The sequence below is a fragment of the Battus philenor genome, unplaced genomic scaffold (assembly GCF_028537555.1).
Source record: "Battus philenor isolate CCGP_79_NKW_IND1 unplaced genomic scaffold, ilBatPhil1.0.hap1 SCAF_21, whole genome shotgun sequence".
In the NCBI taxonomy this organism is placed as follows: Eukaryota; Metazoa; Arthropoda; class Insecta; order Lepidoptera; family Papilionidae; genus Battus; species Battus philenor.
Window position 1 is genome coordinate 9,045,273 of NW_027181684.1, and position 26,669 is coordinate 9,071,941.

The 26,669-nt window shown below is 34.5% G+C and overlaps 2 protein-coding genes across 2 annotated transcripts; one reads left to right on the forward strand and one right to left on the reverse strand.

Annotated features, from left to right (window-relative positions):
- Positions 1-10,489: 10,489 nt before the first annotated feature.
- Positions 10,490-26,430, reverse strand: LOC137923496 (uncharacterized). The gene is made up of 6 exons (XM_068766756.1): positions 26,419-26,430; positions 25,886-26,329; positions 23,625-23,659; positions 22,991-23,251; positions 11,966-12,065; positions 10,490-11,173 (listed from the first exon to the last, which is right to left on the reverse strand). The coding sequence occupies exons 1-6, from the start codon at positions 26,428-26,430 to the stop codon at positions 10,490-10,492; spliced, it is 1,536 nt and encodes a 511-aa protein (XP_068622857.1).
- On the forward strand, positions 22,446-23,307 carry LOC137923430 (cuticle protein 7-like). The gene is made up of 2 exons (XM_068766680.1): positions 22,446-22,457; positions 22,798-23,307. The coding sequence occupies exons 1-2, from the start codon at positions 22,446-22,448 to the stop codon at positions 23,305-23,307; spliced, it is 522 nt and encodes a 173-aa protein (XP_068622781.1).
- Positions 26,431-26,669: the final 239 nt, after the last annotated feature.

Consider the following 26,669-nt stretch of genomic DNA (forward strand, 5'->3'; position numbering starts at 1 on the left):
AAATAATATGTAATTATAACGTAACGAAAAATAACGTAATGTTTAGAAAAAGCGCGACAACATGTAAAAAAATGTATTTTTTTATTATCTATCCCTGCAGAATTTGTACAGCCAGAAATAACTGGCCTATCGCATTAACAATGTGGCATATTTCAAAGATCATTTTAATGGAGGTGATTGGAAATAGGTGTTTAAACACTTTTTTTTAATTACATTGGTGTGTTACACGCTGCCAAGCTTTTTGCTGACAAATGAGCTATACATTCACCCCTTTAGTATGTTCAGTATATTTTGAATGATATCCATAAAACTTCACAAACACGATTTTTTTTATTTCAATACAAAGACATTATAAAAAGCTAATAAATAAATGAGTAAGTTTTATTATATTGATTTTCCTTGTAGCAATTTATTATTACGTCAGCTATCTATTTAAACATTGTAAATACATCTCTTGTAATTTGAAATTTGTTAAAAATATTTTTTGTCGATTGGACCGTTAAGAACTATTTTTACGACATGTAAAGTCACTGTAGGGATAACTGCTTTTATTTACTTAGAGATAATACGGACTTAAAATCAACAATTAAGTTTCTGGAGTGGAGGAGACGTTAGAAGACTGGATATGGGAAAGGCTTGTGTCCAATAGTGGTCATCGTAAGGCTGAAAGGATAATGATGATGATGAAGATTCAAGATAATTATGTCAGACAAAGGGAATCATTATTTATAACAATTCGTCAAAATTAATTTCCTCCTGTATCTGTTGAGCCACTGTTTGTTGACTAAATGTCATGTGTAACATAAATTATCGCATATAGAAATACTAATATAATATTATTTAGTATTATTATAACTAAGCTGTGTCGGTTTGGTACTAGACTCAGATCTCCTACAAGTCTTCTAAAGTAAATATTACATGTTTTTATAATAAACTAAAAAATAACGTTGAAAAGCCGAGTCTCTCTAAGCTCTTTTCCAGTCAAGTTTTAATACTTCCAACAAAGGCGGCCGTGCAACAAATATAATCTCGGTGCCAGCGAGCTTACAGAAAACTCATCAAATCCAAACTTATAAGGCCTCGTTGAATGCGCCGCCGATAGTGTAATCCGTCTACACAATAACACAGGTTTATTAATTTCGTATCGCACACAAAAGAGCATGTTGCTACAAATATTGGTACAAAGGAGGCTGAAGTAATTAACGATGTAGTCGCGGCGAGCTCGTTAGGTCCCGAGGGAGGCGCGGGTACAATGCGATAGTTAGAGTAAGGGGGCGCGTATCGGCCGACGTTTAACGAGCAAATTATTTAGTAAATGTTGCCAAATAATAACATTAATGTGGGTACGAGGGGCCCGAGACGATGCCTGCGACGTTTCCGCGGTAACATAGTGTGGACGCATTTCAAGTTTTCATCAAGATATTTTTTATACACAAAATTTTACAGTGAAAAATTTTTATTAACTTTTTAAATTAGCCCACTGTTTTAACCGATTAAAATTTTTAAAAATAATACTTAAAGTATGCCCTAAAATTGTTTTAACCATTAAAAAAAGTCCAAAAATAAATTGAACCATATAATGATTAGATTACCATAATTACATCATAAGTATTACTATATTGCATCTTGTTATCACACTCTTTTAAGGTTTTGTATTTGTTAATTATACATTGATATTATTTGCGTAGCATCATTTATAACGAGCACTTAGTAAGCCTTGAGAAGAATATTAGAATAGCTCAACTTGGTAGAAACTAGAATTAAATAAAGCTCCTCTGGTCACCCTTGTGTGCTAGCCTATTTCAAGCTACAAAATTACATGAGAAATTAACAAACCAATGAAATTAATCTATTTAATCATTAATTAATTAAACGCAATGTAAACTATGTTACTTAATATAAATAATATTGGAGTGGTATGTATCAGGTCCATCCATAAAGCCTTAGCGAAGAGAACGAGGGAGTGACCCCAATCTGTGACTCCCTGGGGTTGGGAGGGCGGTTGGCCAATGAGAGTTCGCGAGTACACTCGACCGAGCTTCAGTGCAAACAGAGCCGATCCTGAATACCACATAATTGAGTGGCTCCTCGACGCTCCACTGATCCATTGTCGACACCATCAAAGTCATTTTGAGTTAAACGCTCGCAAATTAATAAGGGTTTTATTGGAGTTTCACGCGTGAGGGCGCAGCGACAATTCGTCCTTGATGCGCTCTCTCAGTCATTTGTCCTAATGCTTTGATTTTCTTCAATAGTCATTACAAGTTTATGCACTTGTTACGCAAAGGGCGAAGGTAGATTGAATTAAAGTATTCTAAATGCCTTTTTGTTCGTGCCATAAAATACAGTAGCTGAAAACACGTTTTAATCCCTAATGAATTGATTTAGATGCTGTTTTTACCCTATATTCTTTGTCTATATAATTTGATTGTTCAGACCTTTACGATACATCAATAAAACTAAAAATGGTTTCGACCTTATAATCGATTCTAAGGAGAATACTTACGAATCATAAAAAAAATTACATAAAAATTTGTGGTTAAACATAAAAAGTAGGCAGCTATTATAAACATATAAACAGAAGACCAGCACACGTCGAAATATTTTTATGTAACATTACACACTCGTCGTAGTTTAAATTTTTAAGGCGTAGGCGTCACCCAAAGATATCTATGGGGGAATATATCATAATCGCCACGCTTAGCAGGCGGGTTGGCGATCGAAATGTGGTATTATTGTTGTATATATTAATAGATGAGGTGCGCAGGATACACTACTACTCGATTTAAAAAAATACACACTGCAAAAACTAAATAGCAAGTTTCCATCACTCACATTTGCTCAGTTTATCTTCTAAGACACCTTTATGAAAGATTTTATTGCATGTAAATAATACTTAAGTTACGGGTTAAGTTTACGGTTAATACTTAAGTAAATAATACTTAAGTATTAACCGTATTTATTTTATATCATCACAAGTATCTTCGTTTTGAATATCTCGAACAAAGAAATTAAGTCTGCCAGAGTTTTTTGTGTAAACAGCCCGGTATAACGTCACTTGGCACAAGAGAACAGGCGGCAGCAGACGGAGCCGATGATGTTTCACCAGAGGACGGCGTATTTGCGGAGAATATGCGAATGACGTAAATGCGATGGGAAAGTTTGGTCCTGTAGGTCCAAGAGCATGCGAAGACAAGGCAGCAGGTATGTTAAGGTTCCTAGATGTAGGCGCAGCAGTGAGAGTTAGAAAGGAAACAGACCGTTCGACATAGACAGGCATAATAAGATCCAATGTAACCATGTGCTCTTTTTTTGTGTCTGAAATTGGTAATCATATTTTTTTATTGATAGAGCGTCTTAAAACCTCATGTGGACCTCTGTACAGATCCTGAAGCGGGCGATAGACTGCAAGCTCTAATTTAAAATCACGCACAATCTTAATTAAATCTGTCTTTTGACGTCCGTGTGACTCGACGCTAACTGGAATGATTATAGTTAAGCACTAGTTTAAACTTACTTTTCCTTATTTAAGGTTATAGTTACAGGTTTGTTATGTATAAATCATCAACATTATTTCATGAAGGCGAGCTGCTTACACACACCGTCTTCTAACGACGACGTCGGTTATTAACCTTGTGAGTGAACGTTCCACGCTGCGTTTGACACTCCATGGTTCTGGAATAAAGAAGCGTTAGGCACAGACTTCAGTTCTACGCGACTCGTGGCCGGCCCAATGCCACTTCAATTTGCCAATTCGCTTAGCTATTTTCGTTTGTCTAGAAATCTCATCTTTGATTCAATTTCGCAGACAAATCTCGAGTATAGTCCTAGCTATGATTCGTTGAGTGACTGCGAGTTTGCCAATGTGCATCTAAATAAAAAAAATCACAAGTATTATTGAATATATGAATGAAACGAATATTAAAAAACTATAAAAATAAACGTTAAAAATAAAAATCATCACAGTGGCGTATAAATAAAAGGTTTTCATTAAACACCCTTGACGTTTTCGTTTTGATAGTTAAAAAAGATGTTGTCATAGTGATTCGCGATCCGCATTAAAGACCCCGGGGACAGCGCGGCCCCCGCAAACGGAATTGATAATTCAATAACCTGTGGAACGCGCCGCCTAATCTTGAAATTAGCAATACGATATGAATAAGTAGATTTTGGGTTTTGGAACAAAGCAGATGTCGAGGGAATACGACTTGGGTCGGGAGTGAGTGTTGAGCGAATCGTTAGCTTTGTTAATGAAGGGTTGCGTTGCGTACACAGTTCGTGCGCGGCTTTGTTTCTTAATTCAGTTGACATAAACATTTACTTTAAATATTCCTTTTCTCTTATTAAACAAAGTAATTTGATATATTAAAAGCTTCAAGTGGTCAATGTAGTTCGTTAGATAGATTTGCTTTAAGCGTATAAAACACGTATTAAATTTAAATAAGAATGAAATACCTTTTTCTATTCACCCTGTATTAAGTGATCATTGTGAAATATGTTACATAAATTTATAACATCTATTACAATATAATAAGTCAATAAGTTCTAGCAGTACATAGTTTGGAGAGATAGAAATTAAACAATTATTAATTTTAATATGTATTAATCTGAATTTCTGAAATGCATTTTCTTACTTTAATGTCATTGCGCTATTTATTATTATTGAAACGACCAATTTTTGGACAGTGTGTACCATATATTAATTGACAGCAAATTATTTATACATACTTCCCTTGAAAGCTTTTACACCTATAACCAATTACCCGGTATTTATAATTAACACCTTCATTGAAAACGTTATCCGACATGTGTTTTATTTGGAAAGTAAACAAGAGTCCATACAAGTTACAAATAAGTATTACCTATACAATGATTTAACGGATTACTTAAAATACAATGTTAATTTCATCAATACATCAAAATGAACTAAAAATAAATATATTTCCTTTGCGTATTTTCGTGCGTTATTAAAACATTCATATTTTCTCTTAGTTCATTATTGACCAAAGCGAATATTATCATTATAAAATTTTAGTTTTTGCATGACTAAAAAAGAAAAAATACCAAACCAAATATAACCTTAGCTGGTTTTAGTTTATTTGCTTTATCATGGTAAAATAAAATATAATATTTAACAGCAAAAAGAGTTCTTAATTAAGTTTTTTTTATTAAAATATAAGGATTTTGTGTTTTCAACTGAAATAACATAAGATTACAAGTGAGCATAACATGTAATATGAATCTCTTAATACTTAGACGAAATAGACGATATTTTGTTTCGCATACTAAATAAACTTTTTTCACACCTTTAAATGCTTCCTTGAGATTATAGCGTTATTAACAATTAGTTTTTATTTAATATAATAACTATTAAATAGTTAAAAAACACAAAATTTTTAATAAAATATGTTTTGTAAACAAGTTTTGAATTTAAAGAAAGTATTTACAATATCTTTATTATTGAGTCAGGACCGGACATCGTGCCGATCTTTGGGGGAGACTTATCGCTAAAAAAAGAAGAACGAGTCATATGATACAGCTTTTTGAAAAAGAATATTAATTATAATATTTCTCTGCTGTGAAGTCAATTTTTTTAGAAAAAGAAAAAAACAACAAAAGAAAAGAAAGAAAACACAAACAAAGATTTTTATTAAATATACAGAAAATTGAAAACACAAATAGTTTTAATTGAGATATGCTTTTTAAAAAGCCACAACATTTCATTTTTTGTATATAGATAAAAAATAAGTGATTAGAAAACGGGCTGTACTCGCTTTTATTTCAAATTAAGTAGTATTATAAACGTGCCAAAACAAACACACAACATATTATAATAACTAAAAAAAGTACAGTGGGCTGTCTTATCACTCATAGCAATTACAGACAACCATATTAGGGCTATTGAAGAAGGACAAATTGCAGATAGTCGACGTGAACATACATTTACTTACACGTATATTTTTTTTACTTAAAACAATGAACAAAAAAACCGCACAATATTAATCGTACATGTAAATAATGAAGTAAAGCGTAAACATTTAACAAATAATTCAATAGCATCGTGACGAAAGAGCGCCTCTCAAATATAATAGGAACACATCGAGCGAACAAAGATACGCCAATTAGAACGGGGCAGGAAACGCGCCTGCGCATCGCCTAATTGCTTCCGTCACAGACCCCCCCTATCCTCCCTTCCACAACCTCTCACCCCCTGCCAACGCGACAACGGGAAATACGCGAATATCTCAACTCGGCCCCGCTAGGTATACCGTGGTTTTAAAATGTTTTGAATTTACTTAGCCAAAGAAATGAACAACGCGGGAAAGTTGCGGCATCCTTTTTTATTATTCAGATTATACATGCAACTTTGAAGAGGGGAAATATTAAACTACGTAAAGAAAAGTTTAGTACAACCTCTCGCTATTCATTTATTCATATTATTATAATTTATAGTAACCACTTGTTTACGTCAAGAGAAGAATACCAAAGCCCAATTTGATAAAAACTATTTCAAAGAATCGGATTGATATTCCCGAGAATGGCATTTTTTTGCTGGACTTTTATTACTGTCCTAGTGGCATTTCTAAATTCTGCGGTTTGAGGCGGCAGGGCGCAGAAAGTGCCTAGATCGTCTTTTACCTTCCAATCGGAAGGCCGTCAAAATTTTAGATCGCTTCGGCAGATTCACCATGGGCTGACTAGCCTCAGGGCCATTGTGTTGCGTATCATTCAACTTAAAACTGTGAATTCCAAACGCGTCCTGATTTGAAAAGAATCCACAACAAACTTCGTCGGTTTTCTGTAGTCACTTTTATATCATTAATATAGCAGTAGAATAATTCACTCCTAAGCGTTATAATTATTTAAAAACATTGTAATAGAATTTTTTAGTTTTTGTTTAATGACCTTCTTAAATTTACAAAATATTTTAGAGACATTACGTGGAAGTGCATAGTGTCATATACCAATTGTCCACAAGAGAGTTACTAAGATTGAATGGTTATTAATATAAAAGCTTAAAAGGGGTGTATATATCATTTGTCAACTAACACCTCTAAAGTATTTACACCATTTACAAGCAACCAGTACAAAATTATAGCCCGCTATAAAATGTGTTACATTATTTATATATTTATATTGAAATACTATAGGCTAATAACTTGTAGCAGTACACACTGTAAGTATCTGTGGGACAGATAGTAAATAAAAATTATTGTAATACGTAGGAATCTGAATGTTGAAAACGCTTTATCTTACTACTTTATCATTACGGTATTTATTATATTTGAAACTATTGATTTCACGATAGGGTGTATCTGAGATAAATTGACAACAAATGAGTCTGTATAATAGTTTATTATAACTCCTGATATTTAATAATACTTTTTACAAATTATGAAAAGGTCAATTTTCAACGCATTCTAGTTTTTCTTTTCATGTCAATTATGTTAGCCGGTAACACTGCTGAAAAATAATTGTAGTTATAAAAAAAAATAGTACGCGGATAGAAGCCGGACCAGTTTCAACATTTTTCGAAGTAAAACGATACCCGGAAGCAATCTGCTGCGGACAAAGCGGGCGCGCAATTGTCCGGGCACGTGCCGGGACATGCGCTTGCTCTTATTTACAACCGTTCGCTCGCATAGCGAATCACCAACTGCCATAATTAGCTCTGCTATCGGGATCAGCTGGTTATTGTAACATTTATCATGATCTTTGAATATTGAATACTAAAAAAAGTGTAATTATATTCTTTCATATAAGGCCGCTTACAAACGGTCTTATTGCTAATGTGTGGGGGAGGCCTATATCCAACAGTGGACATTCTGTTTACGTTCGCAAACTATATCATACCACATTTACTATTTACTACACAAGTCTTCTATTTGATAAAAAAGAATCTAATATAGATTAGATAGATCTCCGGCATGTAAAAAGGGGTTAAGTTGTTAAATTTTACTAAAAATTCATCTGTACACCACTAGGCGGGCAGCACAAGACCTATCATTGCGACAATCTTTAGGAGAAGCCTATTTCTTGCAGCGAACGTCAATCTGCTAATATAATGATGATGATAATATCACCTGCATAGCTAATAATGTAACTAATAACGTGTACAAACTCAATCGTCATCAATAGTTATTATTATAATTTTGATGCTACTTCTAAAATTATTTTAAAACAACCTAAATGTAATATTCAAAAGTATAAATTACATATGAAAGTACAATTTGTGTTTATATTTTCGCAACATATAATCAGTTATTCCGAGGGATTGTTATGTCCTATTATTGTCATATTTGATTATCATAACCCTTTGGATAATTTAATGGCACTACTAATATTTTGATGTATACTGGCAACATTCTGTGTAATGAACGTGTATCGCGGTGCGTCGGCCGTGGCGGTTGGGGTATTAATAATTCACTATCCTATAATAGCCGGATTAACACATGGCAACCCTTTGTGGATGGAATGAAAGACACTGTATTAAGTAAATACTCTACTCGATGAGTCCCAATGTGTGGATTTGTTGTTAAGCTTTGCTTATGGAACAAAATAATGACTGCAGGGATAAAACTAAAAATTTCTATTGTAAATTTCATTTCGTAAATATATTTGTTTACTTTTATTTTGTGGCCATTATTTCGAGTCATACACAATCCATTAATACACAATAGTAGCAGTTGAATTTTTTTTTTAAATTTTGTTTTTTAATCCAAAAATATGAAATGAGTTTTTTGTTGACAAAGGATTTCTTAGGTATTCTAGGAGTAGGGATATTTCGGGAAGTCTAAACCGTATATGAAAGGATTTCTCCACGAGATCGAATCAGGAATAAAAAGTTGCACAGACATAACTAAGCAGATTGACAGTAGGTAAGCTACATAGCGTGCAGAACGTATAGCAGCTAGAGCCTTTAGGTAATGAAGTGGAAACCTTGGACGATATATGCCGGCTGAATGGCAGCTTCCAACTGGTCCCATTGTAAATTTATAGGATAGACGATAGTACTACAGCTGTAATATAATACGAATGAACCGAATACAAAAAGAATTTGCGCTGAACTGCGTCTAAAACTCCAGTCTCAATAAAGTGACCGTGCAAAACTAGATATTACGAAGCACGGATACAATCTTCTGGGTAATAGTAATGTTGCAGAAGGAGGCTGCAGAGTGAGAGAAAAAGAAGAACCATTGTTTCGCATCCGTATCAGGCTACCAGTACTTATACTAAGTCATCCTCCATCTTAACCTGGCCTTAACAGGTAATAAACGGAAGCGTTCCTGAGGTATGGACACAGGACGTCAAAGGAAACCATTGAGTTTTAATCTGTAGGAGCCTGGTATAATCATTTCGTTGATTGAGTAGAATTTTTCCAAGAGTTATAAAAATATGTACGCGGTAACATAAAATATAAAAAAAAATTGATTTGATCGATGAGGCAAAAAAAAAATTAATTTGTAATGGATATTGTAGTTTCTACTTTTCTTTTTATTAATTTAATTCTGTAATTTTTGTATCGTTGCTATTAAAAATAATCTAGATAGATATAATTTAAGCATCTTTAATAGTATCAATGTTTTAAAATTAAGATAACATAATCAGCATCTATTAGATTATTAGTCTTAAAATTTTCTCAAATGATCTTAGATTTTTATTTCTTAATTAAATTACTTTGGATCTAATTACATTACAATTATGAATGTTTACTCTTATGTATAGTATCATAGAATCGAAGTTATTATGAATTTTCTCATTGGCTATAGAAGCTTTATGCTAGAAACAGCAAAATTGTAGTAAAGACGAAACTTTGATGTCTTCTAAATATTAAGTAACATTCGTAAGACAATATCCTTGTTCAAACGTCAATTGATATCGAAATGTACCTTTGTCGTTGCATCACTTTGAAGTCTTGCACATTAAACCCCCTGGTAGAGAGCTCACAATCAAATATTCAGATCACACATCGAACAAGCGGGGGCTTTGTCCTAACAACCACTTTTGCCATCGCGCCTGTCAATTTATATTTGCCTGCAATCATTAAAATTATTGTTGGCACGTATCAACCCACGCTTGGTGGCAGTTTGTACCAGTGTGGTAGATACACCCTGCCCCTCGCCTTCCCTGATCTTACACACGATCGAGGGGAAGATGGACTGTGTGAATATTTAGTTACATTGGTCGTAAGTTTGAACAAACTATCCGAATGAATAGGTGTCAGGAGTAATGCGTCGGGGGCCCGCAGGGGCGCGGACGTGTAACGTTAACGGAGCTCATCGCCTCATAATGCTACATAACTCAATTGATTCCCCAACGCTGCCCGCACGCTTCCTCCTAACTTCGTTTGCAGCGTTTTGATATCAGATACCCGTTTGACGCCTACTTGCGCAATTTTTCCTCTCTGGGGCGATAATAAAACAGTTGGTAATATGAACTTACATTTTTTATTAAACAGAATAAATATTTTAACGGAGAACAATGGTGTTTAGTGTTGGTAAGAGACGGCGGGGGATGAGAAAGTCACGTGGCCGAGGGGTGCAGAGTAGGCGAGCTTGGTTGGAGCAGCAGCATAGGCGACTGGAGCCGGTGCGTAGGCAACCTTGGCAACCGGGGCGGCGTAGGACACTGGGGCTGGGGCATATGCTACTTTAGCGACTGGGGCTGCAGCATAAGTCACTTGAGCCGGAGCGTAAGCAACCTTGGCAACAGGGGCAGCGTAGGCGACCTTGGCAACAGGGGCGGCGTAGGCAACTTTGGCGATCGGGGCGGCGTAGGCGACCTTGGTGGGAGCCTGAATAGCTTGGCCTTCATAGCGCACAACAGCGTTGAAACCGTGCACATCATCAGCGGTGTAGTCTACGATGCGGTGGACGCCATCGGGCTGCACGAGAGAGTACGATCCTTGAAGAGAATCCCCAGCACGGTGCTCCTGTTGTTGCTTGATGTCACCGCTTTGGGTGTCGTGGACGGAGTAGTTGAATTCATAGTTGGCTGGTGCTTCAGGTTCGGCGTAGGCGAGCTTGCCAATGGGAGCCTGGGCATAGGCGTACTTGGCGACCGGGGCAGCGGCGTAAGCTAAGTTTGCTGGAGCGTAAGACAACTTGGCGGCCGGGATCACCGGGACAGCTACTGCAGCTGCAGCAGCCACCGCGCAGAGGAATACCAAGGTCTAGAATAATACAATTTATCAATGTCTATTATTGCATAGAAAATCATCTAAGAATTCCTGAGTAAGATTCAATATATATACATGTATAATATAAATGGATAATATACATGTATTGAAATTTCTCAAACAAATGTATTACTTAAAAATTATTACATACTTCATCTAAATTGTTTTACTATTTTAAAATTAAATTTAACGATGTCAAATTTTATTTCCTAGAGCATGTACAAGAGATATCCGATCAACTAACAAATTTAACAAATCTTGTTAATAGACATTAAACAAGCTTTCTGAAACGAAATGAAATTATCCACAGTCCATTCTATATTTAATATTTTGTTGGTATTGTTAATATTAAAACAATCTACGATAGTGGGGAATTAGTATAAAAAATATGTTGCAGAATTTGTCATATTATACAAACTCGTATATGATAAATTTGTATTTGATATAAAACGTTAAAACTAAAGAACTAATTATTTATATTCAAATATCCACATATTGATTTAATTGGTTTATTTCACTGCGATTTATTTAGTTCACTAGACAATTGTTACAAAAAATCAATTAACTATTATTTAAAAATAAATTAAATTTTAAGTTATCAATATGAAATATTCATGTAAAAATAAAGAAAAGAAATGACAGGTTCTTCATAAAATATACATAATTACGTGTCATTTTCATGTACACATGTATAAAATTACAACAAGACTTTTTTATCTTTACAAAATTAATTGTCAAGATTATTATGTTAAGTTACAAGTAGATATAAAAGTAACTTATTCTTACCTTAGCGGCCATGTTGTTTGTTTTAGTTATTCTGAGTGAATGATGTGTCCATACAATCGTACCCTGGTTTTTATACTTAGCGACTAGAGTTGCGAAGGCTCTGCCGGAGTCGTATCGAAGTTAGCGTAGAGGCGCGTGGGTCAAAAACTGGACCGAGATTATATAATTAATTCATGGCCAACGTGTAATTGGTTATTTGTCATATCGAGTACATGTGTGACCAGCTCGTCGGTGTGAAAGTTCGCATATTTTGGCATACCAAGACGCTAATTGACAGCAGCGATTTCATGTTTGTCGACTTATAACATTATTTGCATTGCGATTGAGTTAATCTTGCATGATGTTATGAATTACATACTTGCAAATAGATAATTAGAAATTTGTACCGTATTTTTTGACCGACTTTGCTAATAGTTGAGTATCATTTTTATACTACATTAGATATAGGTCGAAAAAAATTAAAGGGATGATTGTATAGTTCAATTACCAGTAAAAAGTTTTAAAGCTTTTGTACTTATTTCCAATCATTCTATATAAGTGATCAACATGAAAAATATTCCAGTGATTTATTTTTTCTATAGAAATGCGACGGTTCCATAACTTCTAGCAGTACAAAGTTTGCAGGGACAGGCAGTAAACAATTACTAATTTCAATGTGTAGTAATTTTAACTCTATTATTACTACCTTATTTATTATTTCCGATAAGCCATTGGTTTTTAGATAGAGAGTACCGTAAATTAATTGACAGCGGATGAGCTACGCATGCACCTCTTTTAAAACTTTTTTTGCTGTCCATCCTCTGGAAATCCTTGTTAGAACAGTGGCAGTCCTATACAATTAATGCACAAAATGTGAGTTATACAGGATAGCATCCCGAGTAACCTGCAATCTGCAATTGCAAGTCTCAGTCGTCGACGGCTGGCCTTCCACTGTGCGATGTGTTTCTATTGCATCTCGCCATTTCCGATGTTCTTTATTGCATTTAAAAAAATCTGTTACTTATTTTACGAAGACATATTTATATTTCTACACTAAAGTTTAATTTTTTTTAAAAAAATCTCGTGCTACAATCTGCTAACCTTCAAATCAGGGTTGACCACAAACAGGTAATGAATCAGTAAATTTCCTTGTACTCTTTATTATTTAAATGAAAGAGATTTATATAAAAAATATCGGTTAAACACCAAATAAAGCAATGCTATTCCATTCCGCTTTATTTTTTTAATGTAAATACATATACATTAATCAAAAAATAGATCTAATACAACACCTAATTTAATTGTAAACAGTATCAATGCATAACAATCGGTAGCGCAGGTCACGACACCCATAACAAATAATAATCCAGAGATGTTATCCGTCGAACAACCTCCTGCGTGCGGTCAAATAAACTATATGAGAGTATAGTTAAAATAAATAGTTTTGATACTTGATGCTATGCGCCTCAAGCTTATACCAAAATGTACATATCAAAGTTTTATTTTTAAACACCTAAAAATATATTTAATAACTTTAAAAGTTAGGAAACATTCAATAATCACTTAATAAACCACTTCTCTTACATTCATCATGATTATTATTTCAACCATTAGGTATATACGTCTAGAAACAAGCCTCCCCTATAAATTACATTTGGGACTAGTTGGAATTGGAATAAAAAACATTATATTGAAATCGGAAAAGATTCTTCCGACGACCAGGTTATCTCTCTATATGGACATGTATGGTGCTTAACCTAAACCTCTTTTAGTGGTGTTATAATTAAAACGCTGGCTCGATAAACTCAAATCTGGCCACTACATTCTAACTGGATGGAACCGTTAAGCTCTTAAACCACTTTGTTGAGAGGTCCAAGGAATGGCTTGGATCGCATGGGTTTTCGAGAAGTGGCTTCAGCAGCAGCGATACTCTTTTAGAATCCCAACTCGAGTACACTCGAGTGGGCCGAACTTCGACATGGGCGGTTGCATCTGCCTCGCTCATAAAACTATCCTTTCATAAAGCGATAGCACAGGAAGCTAGCGCTGAGAAAATGGCGGACATCCGCCGTAGATTACGAGTCTAATAACTCAAAACGAACAACAATTTATTAATTGAGACTTTTGATTATTTCTGTGTAATTACTTTCTAAATAACAATATTTATTGTCAAGTATCAAGAATGTTTTTCGATATATACACTTTAATGTAGATTTCGTTTTGTAAGTTATTTCAAACGTACGAATTGTAAAAAAATATGACTTGTCAATTTCATTTATTATTATGAATTGCAAATCTATGTAAATATAATTATGTACCTGAACTTTTTTGAAGTGATTACAAAATTAAAATTTTAATAATATAAAATAATTGATATATTCTTAATTAATAGACAATAAACATTATTATAACCACTAAGTGCTATTTAAATTAATTATATTGTAATAAGGTAACATATGTTACATATATGTAAATCATAATGCATTTTAAAAACCAATTTTTCAATTCCATCAGTTTTATAAACTTGAAATTCCTGAGGTATTTTTAGCTTTTCAAATTTTTATGTTTTAAGAGGACAGCGAATAATAACTTTGAACCAGGTCCGATAAAAATGTAAATGCTACACGGGCTTGCTAACCTTCCAAGCTTAAAAATATACAATATTAATACCTCGTAAGTTTTAAAATGACGTGAACAAAGAGAGCAGTTATAGCCCAGCGGTAGAGGACTGAGACTTGCGACCATAGTTCGCAGGTTCAAGTCCCAGGGTACAATCTTATAATTCACACTTTGTGCATTAATTATATAGAATTGCTACTGCTCACAAACAAGTTTCCAGAGGATAAGTTGCAGCGTCTTCTGCATACCATAACACCACAATGCGACGATGATGACGAAAGAAAGAGACAACATATCTCTATAAGGTCGTTGGAAAATATTGTTTGCGTGCGGCTTCTAGCTGATCTCATAGGAAATCTATGGGAGAGGCCTATGATCAACAGCGGACGCCTTTTAACCGAAATAGTGATAATGATTATTTAACTTTTTTTTGTTACATTTTTATAACTTTTTTTATTTATTTGTTGGTATTTAAATATATTCGCGATGACTGACAATATATTCAATCATGAATTTAATGTTAGATCAGTCAAAGTCAAACGTATGTAAATTGCGCAATGAGTCAATTTAGTAATAACACCCAAATTTAGATCAACGTATATGTAACAACGAATGCACATACGTGTCTCGTTTAACCAGTTTCTCATGGATTACCACTAAGTTGGACGTACTTCTTTCTACATTATTGCGTTACTACTATCAATAATTATGATTTGATATTAGAATGCGGCATGTGTAATTCTCAACATGAAGCCACATTTTAGAATTAGAACTTTCTCGAAATTATTATAAACATGCACGTAGTAGAGACAAGGGAACTTAGAAGACTTGCTTACTGCAAGTACTACTTCGAACAATAGTGATAACGACATTCTCCTGAAAGGTTCAAACAGGAGGAGTATGTGTTAATTATTATGAATTATATACATGATGATCCATTATAGGTGTAAAAGCTGTATTGTACATTATTTAGTAAGAAACAGCGTCAAAATTTTGAGATTATATGGAAAAATATATTAATGTAACACATTTCAGTGAACACTGTACACAAGGTAATTGAAAGAGGTGTTGTAAAAGCTTCAGTGCTCTTTGTTCTCAAATGAACTATACAACTATAGCATACACTAACTATAGGATAAGCAATTAATAGTGTAACAATAAAAATTTTGATACTTTCTTAAAAAGGTCACCTGGACTTAAAAAGACTAAGTGCCAGGCAAGTCGTTTTGTCAAAAATTATTTCACCGTCGCAGTACCATACTCAACATTAATGAATTAAACCTGTTTCAGCCGTCTACTAGATACTATATTTAGTAATTTAACGTGTTTTTCATAAAGAACGATTTCTATGTTTTGTATGTCGCACACTGTAAAACTTATTATTATGGATTATTTTACTTTGTGTTTGAAATAGATGATAGAGATTTGTATTGAAATATCACTACAGTAGAGATGTATACATTATATTATAACATATTATATTATATTATATTATATTATATTATATTATATTATATTATATTATATTATATTATATTATATTATATTATATTATATTATATTATATTATATTATATTATATTATATTATATTATATTATATTATATTATATTATATTATATTATATTATATTATATTATATTATATTATATTATATTATATTATATTATATTTTATTATATTTTATTATTTACCCATTGTCTAGTAAGACATAATTATAATAAGAAAGCTCAGCGTACAAATTCCATTTCGAACCGGCCGGTGTAACTGAATCTGGAGCAACGTGTCGCCCATTGACCACACCCAACGTATTGGGGTCAAGGGCCCGACGGTCGCAAGACTACTTTTGATCTCATCGCCAAAATATTAAGGTCCCCGAACAGTTCAATTACAGTTAAGTGATCAATGAATGAAAGATTCATTTCAGGCTCAGTGTTTAATGGTGAGACAATACATAAATTTTTTTTTATATTAAATAAATCAGAAATGTTTAAAGATTTTTTTAAACTTATTAATGTTTTAATCGCCTTATACGATGTGAGATATGCAAGGTCCTTTTTAATGCCAGAATATTACGAGACGAGCCGAGTAAGTGATATAGGTTGCGACGATTTGGGATAATGAATACTTGATGTCCTTATGACAGTGTTCACAGAGCTTTATAATATAATTGAATAAAGACCTGCTATGAAATACTATGATACACAATTATTTCTCAAACTAAAACAACGCAGTGTCCATTAAACCTATATGACTGCATATATTTAATAGAGCATATTAATATATATATATACATATAATTAACTTAGCTCTATTCTGTGTCCTCGGTTGCAGGGGATTGAGAAAGCTACTGATTTAAGAGCTTGCTTTCTTTAGGGTCAAGGCCACCGGCTAAGAATATACATAGCATGTGTTAACAGAGGAAAAGGATATGGTGCTCTTCAATACAACCGCTAACAATGTCAAGTACTACTAACTACTGACAATGTCAAGTTTGTCGCAATCTTCCAGAGTTTATATAGTTTATGTAAAATCATGGGCAATTGAGCTAACTTATTTAAACTTAAATGGTGTAATTTATGATCAGATGTGATTCATTATGTTCACCGATAGCCAATTTATATCTGTTCGGTTAGACTGATTTGCCTTTGGGACACTCGGACCCTCATATAGAAAGGTCTCCATGCGTGCAATACCGGTGAACCCCTCGTTTTATCATTGAGCCTGAAATTGGTACATCGTTGAGAATTTATTCAGTGCAAACTATTTCAAAGATATGCGATCTATAATAATATAATAATTTATAGTCCACCGGAGTGAACATTTTAAGGCACAATTAATTAAAAAAAAGCTAGTTTTAAAATTAAAGTATATTTTATACGCTGACCAGAACAGATGGCCGCTTGTGCCTAAATGTTCTTAAATGGAGACTACGAACCGGCAAGTGCAGCGTATAATGCCCACGTGGATGCAAGCTTCCAACCGATCTTATTGGAAAACTATAGGCAAGCTTATGTCCAGCAGTGGACGTCTTAAGGTTGAAATTATGATAAAGAAATTATGAAGAAGATTTATATTTGATTACAGCCGTGTTTTCGTTTCTTTTGTCAAATTCTTTGTAACATAAGTTCAGCGAGGAATTATTCGTTTTTTGATAGTTCGTAACATACTAAACATGTATCAAAAATATAGTAGTTATCGATAAATATTAAAGCCTGTATCACTTGGGTTAAATTATTGATGACTGATAGCCCAGGCCGACTTTCCTCGAGGGGTCCCTTGTTTCTAGCCCCTTTATGATGCGTTTGCCGTAGTGATAAATTGCATTGCAGCCTCTTAATTCGGTGACACTGTGGCGGCCCAAACCAAGGCGACAACGTTGAGCTTCATAGCCTTAGCTTCCTTTAAGCATAAGAATTTGCATATGCCACTGAGTCAAAAAAAACCTTAGTACTAACAATAAAATATTTTTAATTCACCTATATGCATAAGATTAAATTTTTGCAATTTTTCTTTAAAAATCAACAACAAACGAAAGCTAACGAAGTTGAACATCAATCATTATTCAGTGCTCGATATACCCGTATTGCTGTTGTGTAATGATACGCTTTACGTAATAACGATTTAATATTTTATACACAACGACCGGTGGGAGTTAAACCCTTTGTTTTTTTACATTTTTATCCTGGACGTTGGATGCAATCCGCTTCTATCAGGTCCTGTCGGAAATCTATTGAGAAAGCTTATATTCAGCAATGGACTTTCTATAGCTGAAACCGTAAAGACATGTTTTATATTGACGAGCGTGATGTTTGTAAAAACAGATTAAATAGATTAAAATCGTGGCAGTCATTTAAATATAATTTCACAAAAATAGGTAAGAGTAAATTGAAACGTAACAATAGACTGACCGAAAAGCACATATATGACGCCTAGCGACACAAACTGTCAAATATAAAAAGTATAAAAATATAAAGTGTAAAAAGGTTTTAAGCGGCCCAGTCAGTCGCTAACATTTTATCTTTAGTTTTTTTTAGCTCTTGCGGCCAGTCATGTCAAGCAGCATCCTTTTACTGCTTACAAACCTAACGTCTGTCCACTTTGTGGTTAGATGTTCTAAGTTGTGTCTGTATTTTCATGTTCTCCATCCCACAATTTCAAGTTCTGCGCACTATGTAGCCTGCCTTCTGCCACCACAATATGCCAATCTGTTGTCGGTCTGTTTTGTTCATTACTATATGAGTATAACATATACCGCCATACGAACGTTCAATTCAAGCCATTACTGTCCTATAAGAAATATTATACAAAGGAGATTATTATTATATTACATAGTATATTATTATATTACTCTGGTATTATGACTACACTCAACTATATAAATGGCTGATGACATAGGTACACATCTTGACTTTTCTATTGTATTCTGTAATATTTTTTACATTTGTTTATTAAGAAAAAATACTCTGAACTTTGAGCTACGGAAGTATTTGCGATACTGTTCTGAACTAATGATAATATAGCGTACATATTGTATTTATATATTGTTACGTTATGTCCTTATATCATTATTATTATTGTCGTTTTCAACATATTTTATATTATTCATTTATTAGTTATTACTGTCCATGTCATCGAACAGACGTATTACGAAAAATATTTCTTGTGCTTCAGGGTACTTATGAATAAAGGTCATAAATTTAAAGTTATTCACTACAGCTTGCGACCTTAACCTGATTTATTTTTTGTAAGTTAAATCTGTATTAAAAATTTTGTCTTATCTTTTTGAAAATAATTACTGATATTTTTTGGTTCATTTTTAAATTTAACTCTGAGATAATAAAATTAAAATTGAAGATTAAATTATATTTAAAAAGGCATATTAAACATATTATTACTTTTCCTATACAGGAAAATCCAAATCAGAACGTCGGCCTTACCATTTATCATTGAAATGTTATGAAGCATATAGTTTTGTAATAAAAAATGTTATGCAGCACTCGCCATCACGCACTCGTCATCTTGAGATTTGAGATGACAATGTAATAATCTATTAATTTTATTAGTTACGGCATAATCAAAACAGTTCCAAATTGAAAATAAAAGAAATACATTTAGAGATATTTGAATCATGGTCTCTTTGTTAACCACAGTCGCTACACCAGCCGTGGACAGAGTTATGGGGCAGGGATTCATAGACGAACGAAAGTAACCAATCTTATTGGAATTGTCTGAGGGTCGCCTACGTTCAGGAGTGGACATCTTAAATGATAATGACAATAATGAACAAACCTGGTGTCCTTAGTGAGTCAAGAGGCTCAAACTACAGAGGTCGGATATCTTTGCTATAGATCAGTGATTCCCAAAGTGGTCTATATCGACCCTTAAGGGTCTATGACAACCTGCAAGGGGTCTACGTCAACGATAAAAAATTTGGGGGTCCATGAAATGAAAATGGGGGTCCACGATAGTGGATCTCAACACATACGAGTACACTGATAGCACCTATTTACTTACATCATACTATCTTATAATAACAAAACATTTACATTATTATTATATTATATTAGGTGATATATATTAGGTGACATAGAAGAAACGAATGTCATAATACTAGAGGAACTGACTGAACTAAGTACAAATGAAGAACTTAAGGTTCAGTTTAAAACGGATATCAGCAATTCTGGCTGCAAAACAACATACCCGTTACTTATCCCGTATTATGAAATAAAGCGTGGAAATTTTTAATTTCCTTTCCATCGTCATACCTAGTGGAAAGTGGGTTCAGCGCTGTTACTAATATCCTAACGAAGTAAAGAAACAGACTGGACATCATTAATATTAATCCTTACAAAATTGTCGCCAAATGTTGATAATTTATTATTAAATCATCAGGTTCATCTTTCTCACTAAAAATATTGACTTATTGCTTATGTTATTTTATTTATAGTTTATTTTATGTTTATGTAATGTTACGTATATTTTACATAACAGATACAAAATTTTATTTTGAGTAGTTTTAATTTACATTCAATTAATAAATGTATAAATTAATATATTTTTTTACTTTAAGTTTTTAACACTAAACTTCACTACAGTTAGAAATTTACAAGAAATCAATATCAGGTAAGTATATGTGTATACCCAACACGGAAAAACATGGCAAGGGGTCTACTACACAAAAAAGTTTGGGAAACTCTGCTATAGATGAATCAATTGATTGCCCATGGTGAGAAATTACTTAACGGGAAGAGTATGGCGGGGAATTATGAGATGGAAGAACCCTCGACTAAAATGACAAAAGATTCGGCATTTAAGATTTTATTCTCCTTTATGTTTATTTTAAATTGTGGGACAACGTTAGTTTGGATAAACATTCTAGCGTCCTAATAACAACTCTACAATAGCAATTAAGTGATTTATTTATACTAATATTATAACCTTGAAATTTTCCTTTAAAAACGTCCAAAATCCAAAAGAGCCACTATCTGATCCAAATACCTTTGTTTTTAGGAAGAAAGCTAAAGTCAGTATAAAACAACTTTTTTTTAATTAATTCTACTACTTTTGATGAAAAAAAAAGATTTCTTATAGGTGGTATTGTCATAAGTCTATAAAGAAATATAGAATATAAGAAAAGAGAATTGGTAATAATTGGATAACTCTTGGATGTCACGCGCCTTAAAAATATTTATTTAAAATTCTATTATGTTAAATCTACGATGAAGTGAATACCAAGTTTTACTTACGACTAACGACACCTAGCGGTTTAAACCGTTAACTGATTAAACTGACAGCATATATGAGAATACAGAATAGCATATATTTCGTATATCATTGAACTCTTTGTATTTTTGTCTACCACCAGTCAAATTCCTGGTCCTGAAATGTTATCTAGTAGACAAGCAGAAGCGGGTGACATATCCGTGTTCTTTTCGTTCTAGTTTAAAAGCCGCAGTCAGTGGATATAATGCTTAGTGGGCATGCTTTTATACCTGGATGAATATCAATAAAAATACATATTGCCAAATTTCAATTTTAAACCGTTGTGTGAATAGAGCGTATATACATATACTATCAGTGAATGCCGAGTTCGTCTAGTCATTATACAGGTTATTAGGTTATAGCTTTATAGGCTTTAAAGGAAATGTGTAAATTATTATTATTTTATATCAATTAATGTATGGTACACCAAATGAAAATATCACTGGATTCTAAAATAACAAACAACGTGATGGTAAAATTCGGTTTTTTATGTATAAAAATTATTATTATTTACTATCTGTCCTTGTAGATTTTATACAGACTGAAGTTATAGGTTTGTTGCGTTCCAAAAGAAAAAAAGTAATTTAAGTAACATATTTTACCCATTCAACATTATACCTATAACCAATCACCTATATACTAATAGATGAATGTAGACTTCCTCTATATGTTATATGCTACATAATTAATATTTTTTATTACAGTCGTTACATTAAGAATGTTTTATAACCAGTGTCCGTCGACATGAAAAAATAACAATCGTTAAAGACAATGACTGAATTACAAAACGGGATATTACAAGATATTGATGGTCTGCAATCATTATCATCATAATTATTTCAGCTAAGGGATGTCCAATCCTGGCCACATCTTTTAAAAACCTTGCTTTTAATATTGCTAATAAATATTCAGGTCAATCTCTTAGCCCGTACGTAACAAAGCTTTGCATTCGACCTTCACCTCGTGGCCCAAGGTACTTGTACACTCGTATGAACTGTACCCTCCGGCACTTGTCCACAGACCTAAAATACTCGACGCTGTTGCTCAGTATAAAAACTGTCGCAGTAAACAAATTATTGTAGTCCAATTTCGACAATTCAACCAACCACTACTCACAATGGCAGCTAAGGTAAAGCAAAATATGAATTTTAATACAATATTCAACATCATCTTCATATCTATCAATAGACGCTACCTACAATACACCTACACCAATTATCGCCATGATGACGGTCTATTTAGTGGGAGGCCTACCTACGACGCTTCTATCGGCTTGTGGTCAGTCATTAATATGTTTGACTTTTATTGGCATTTTTATAGATATGCATAAAATGATCAGAAGACATATCTCAAGCGGTGTTTTCTAATTTTTTTTTGTCAAAATTAAATCGTTACGAGGTTAAGTTAAGCATCTTATAGAATATGTAAAAATCGTGTTACAATTTTAAAGATTGTTTTAATGGTTGTAGTTCTTCGTCGTCCTGTCACTGGCCGTGGCTGCGTGCGCGCTGCCGGTGGTCCCCGTGGGCAAGCTGGCGTACGCAGAGCCTGAAGCGCCCGCACACTACGAGTTCCAGTACTCGGTGCAGGACGCGCATAGCGGTGATGTCAAGCAGCAACAAGAGGCCCGCGCTGGCGACACGCTGCACGGGTCCTACTCACTGGTGCAGCCCGATGGCGTACAGCGCATCGTGGACTACTCGGTCGACAAGGACAGCGGCTTCAACGCCGTCGTGCGCTACGAGGGACACCCCACCGCGGCACCGGCCAAAATCGCATACGCACCCGCCCCGGTCGCCTACGCTTCGGCTCCAGTTGCTTACGCAGCCCCCAAAATCTCCTACGCCCCAATCACCAAAGTAGCATACGCTGCACCAGTCGCCAAGCTCGCCTATGCCGCTCCAGTCGCCAAGGTCGCATACGCTGCACCTCACACACAAGTTACCTTCTCATCCCCCGCCATCTCCTACCACCACTAGATCGTTACCATTGAATTGTTGAAATTGTTCTATTTATGACTTAAATAATAAATTATTTATTTAAATATCACTATCTGTTTTGACATTACAAATCCTAATGTTCTTTAAAATATTTAGTTAAATTCGACGACCCATCTATTTGATTGTATATTTTGATCAGTAAGTGAATTGCTTCTACTGTATAAATACACACACATTACATAAATACACATACATTTACATTCTTGTCCACAGGAAAAGACGTGAGCTACAAACACTAATATTCAATAAAAATATAAAACATTATGTAAAGTAAAAAAGGTGAGCTCTTGCTGAACCTGTCGTCTAAATCTCTTATCTTCGCCCCAATCTCCTGTAATGTGGATGTGGATGTTATATTTATTGATACAATGTCAAAGTTCTAAATTGGTTTTTAAGATTTTTTTTTGTTTCTCAATAAATGCTTAACAAAAACACTGAAAAAAGGGAATCATTAAGTGCAATCAGCAAAAGGATGATAAATAAATATAAAAATAAATTGCAGGACTTTTACATAAAATTTGCAATTTTGACTTTTAATAAATTAATAAAGAAACATTCACCTGTCAATATTACAGTGAGGTCATAAGTTTATAGTGATAAGCACAAGATTAAAGAGACTCGGTTAAAGTATAAAGAGATATACGGCCTATCTGGTGACGAATCTAATGACTCTTCTTTTCATAATCCTTTTCTTGATTAATGATCGTCTTGTCCTTCTTGAAATTCATTAATTGAATCGAAGACTAGCTTTTTTCAATGCCATCCTATCTTTTACTCTCCTCAGCAGTAATCGTTGATCCCGTTATAAACAACCCGATTATACTAATGGGAAGGTGATTTTTCACGTAGTATTTTTCCTGTGTACATTCCCTACAACTACTGATTGGTTTATTGAAATTACCTGATGGTCTGTGGTTATGTGACTAAAATAATTTAAGACTCGTTGGTCATTTATGGAGAGCCTAGTCTTGTATAAAACAAAGTCGTATCGTCTTATATGTCAAGACAACAAGCATAAAAGTTGTTGTGAATCTAATAAAATATAATATATAATATTGAAGTATTATACAACAATCCGTGTTAACCATCAAATGATTGGGCAAATTTTTACGAGAAAAAAATGTAAACATTTTTGCAAAGAATACTTTTTATTGTAATCCGTCATTGTAATTTCTTTTCACCATAGGACTTCCACAGCTGGTTATAGGCATCCTCTATAGATTTCCTATAGGACCGGCAATTATCTTTTTGACAGGCATCCAGCCTTTTTCGACGACAATATATTCCTATACGGTCCTATTATTATATATAATATTATATATCCTATGTTATAAACGACGATAATAATTATAAGTTGACAGCCACTTTGTGCGTCTTACCTCGCCGGTTCATAGTTTCCACTTCAGAACCATCTTAGGGGGCGGCCGCCCGCATCCTAACCACGAACAGCGAGGACGAACCTAAGTTGAGTCCGGATCCCTCCTTGGCTCGCCTGTGGTCCTCGCTGCCGTCCCAAGCCGCATATACAACATAAACACTACACAGCTCTACTCGGGTAGAGCGGTTTACTAGGTACGAACGTGATCGTACAACAGGAATGCGTCTGTTCAGCTTCTGTTTTATTTTTAATTACACGGACCTTCCCGCTTCATGAACTCAGTTCCAATGAAGCAGTAAGAGCCCCTGGGTTAACAGCATCAACTTCAACCGAAACCAAGCACTACAGAACCTTAAAACCCAAGATGCCTTAAGTTCTGCGCGCTAAGTGCCTACTGCCACTTTAACTTGTCAATCTTCTGAACTATGTCTGGTATTTTCGTTCGTTTACAGATTCCCTCATTTCCGATTCTGCCTCGTAAAGAAATCCCAAGCTTAACCATCTCCGTCGCTCGATGAGCGGCTTTGAACTTGCCACTGAGGACCCACGTGAGATACCACATTGAATGCCGTAAATAATCATCATATTTAATAATAAGTAATAAAAAAAATGAATACGTATGTAGTCTAGAGTCCAGAAGTAATAATAACCTAGATAATTATGAGTTATGCCTTAGTGTTACTATTAACATACGCAATTATAATTTAATTAAATTAAAATTAAATAGCAACCAATTGAACCTAGGTTCGATAACTGGATATCGAAACGCATATCAACGTATTTCGATTTCCCGGGAACTAGTTATGCTATATGCTCAAATTCATTTTAAGGATTTTCTACCCATGCAGTCCAGCATGTGCCTAAAAGAGGTAAGAACTTGGCAACCTGTGCAGTGTTTGTATCTCACGTTTTTCCCTATGGAAAAGAATACAAAAATGATGTATTTATATAGTTAAAGCAAATAACTTAGAATTACTTTTTCCATGAAAGTATACTATTAAAAAGATCAGTTGCCGAATATAATTAAATATTTTAAAGAACAATAGGGTTTGTAATGACAAAATAGGTAGTGAAATTTCAATAAATAATTTATTATTTAAGTCATAAATAGAACAACTTCAACAATTCAATGGTAACGATCTAGTGGTGGTAGGAGATGGCGGGAGAAGAGAAGGTAACTTGTGTGAGAGGTGCAGAGTATGCGACCTTGGCGACTGGTGCAGCGTATGCTACTTTGGTGATTGGGGCGTAGGAGATTTTGGGGGCCGCGTAGGCAACTGGAGCCGGGGCGTAGGCGACCGGGGCGGGTGCGTATGCGATTTTGGCCGGTGCCGCGGTGGGGTGTCCCTCGTAGCGCACGACGGCGTTGAAGCCGCTGTCCTTGTCGACGGAGTAGTCCACGATGCGCTGCACGCCATCGGGCTGCACCAGCGAGTAGGAGCCGTGCAGTGTGTCGCCAGCGCGCGCCTCCTGCTGCTGCTTAACGTCACCGCTATGCGCGTCCTGTACCGAGTACTGGAACTCGTAGTGTGCGGGCGCTTCAGGCTCTGCGTACGCCAGCTTGCCCACGGGCACCACCGGCAGCGCGCACGCAGCCACGGCCAGCGACAGGACGACGAACAACTGCAAGCAAAATCAGTTAAATGACGGTCCTTAAATAAATAATAAATATTCCAAAATAAAGGATCCACATAAACATAATATTTTACTACCTTAGCTGCCATTGTGAGTATTGGTTGATTGGATTGTCGAAGTTGGACTACAATAATTAATTCGCTGCGACAGTTTTTATACTGCAACTGCGTCGAGTATTTTGGGTCTAAAGAATTTCGCCGCGGGCGTTAGGTCATGAATTTATTCACAGGTACAATGGACTGCGACCAAGGTTAAAATAATTACTTAAAATATTAAAGACTTGTAGAGATGTTTGTTATATATCACCGATTCATAACGGTCATTTTTA

What these genes read in the sequence shown, in the direction of transcription:
- LOC137923496 (XM_068766756.1), bottom strand. An exon ending in ATAAGAGATTTAGACGACAG is followed by an intron (nt 23,252 to 23,624) that starts GTTCAGCAAGAG and finishes TGTGAGGTGCAG; the next exon opens with CGTATGCGACCTTGGCGACT. An exon ending in TACGCCATCGGGCTGCACCA is followed by an intron (nt 12,066 to 22,990) that starts GTGAGTAGGACC and finishes CGACTCCGGCAG; the next exon opens with AGCCTTCGCAACTCTAGTCG.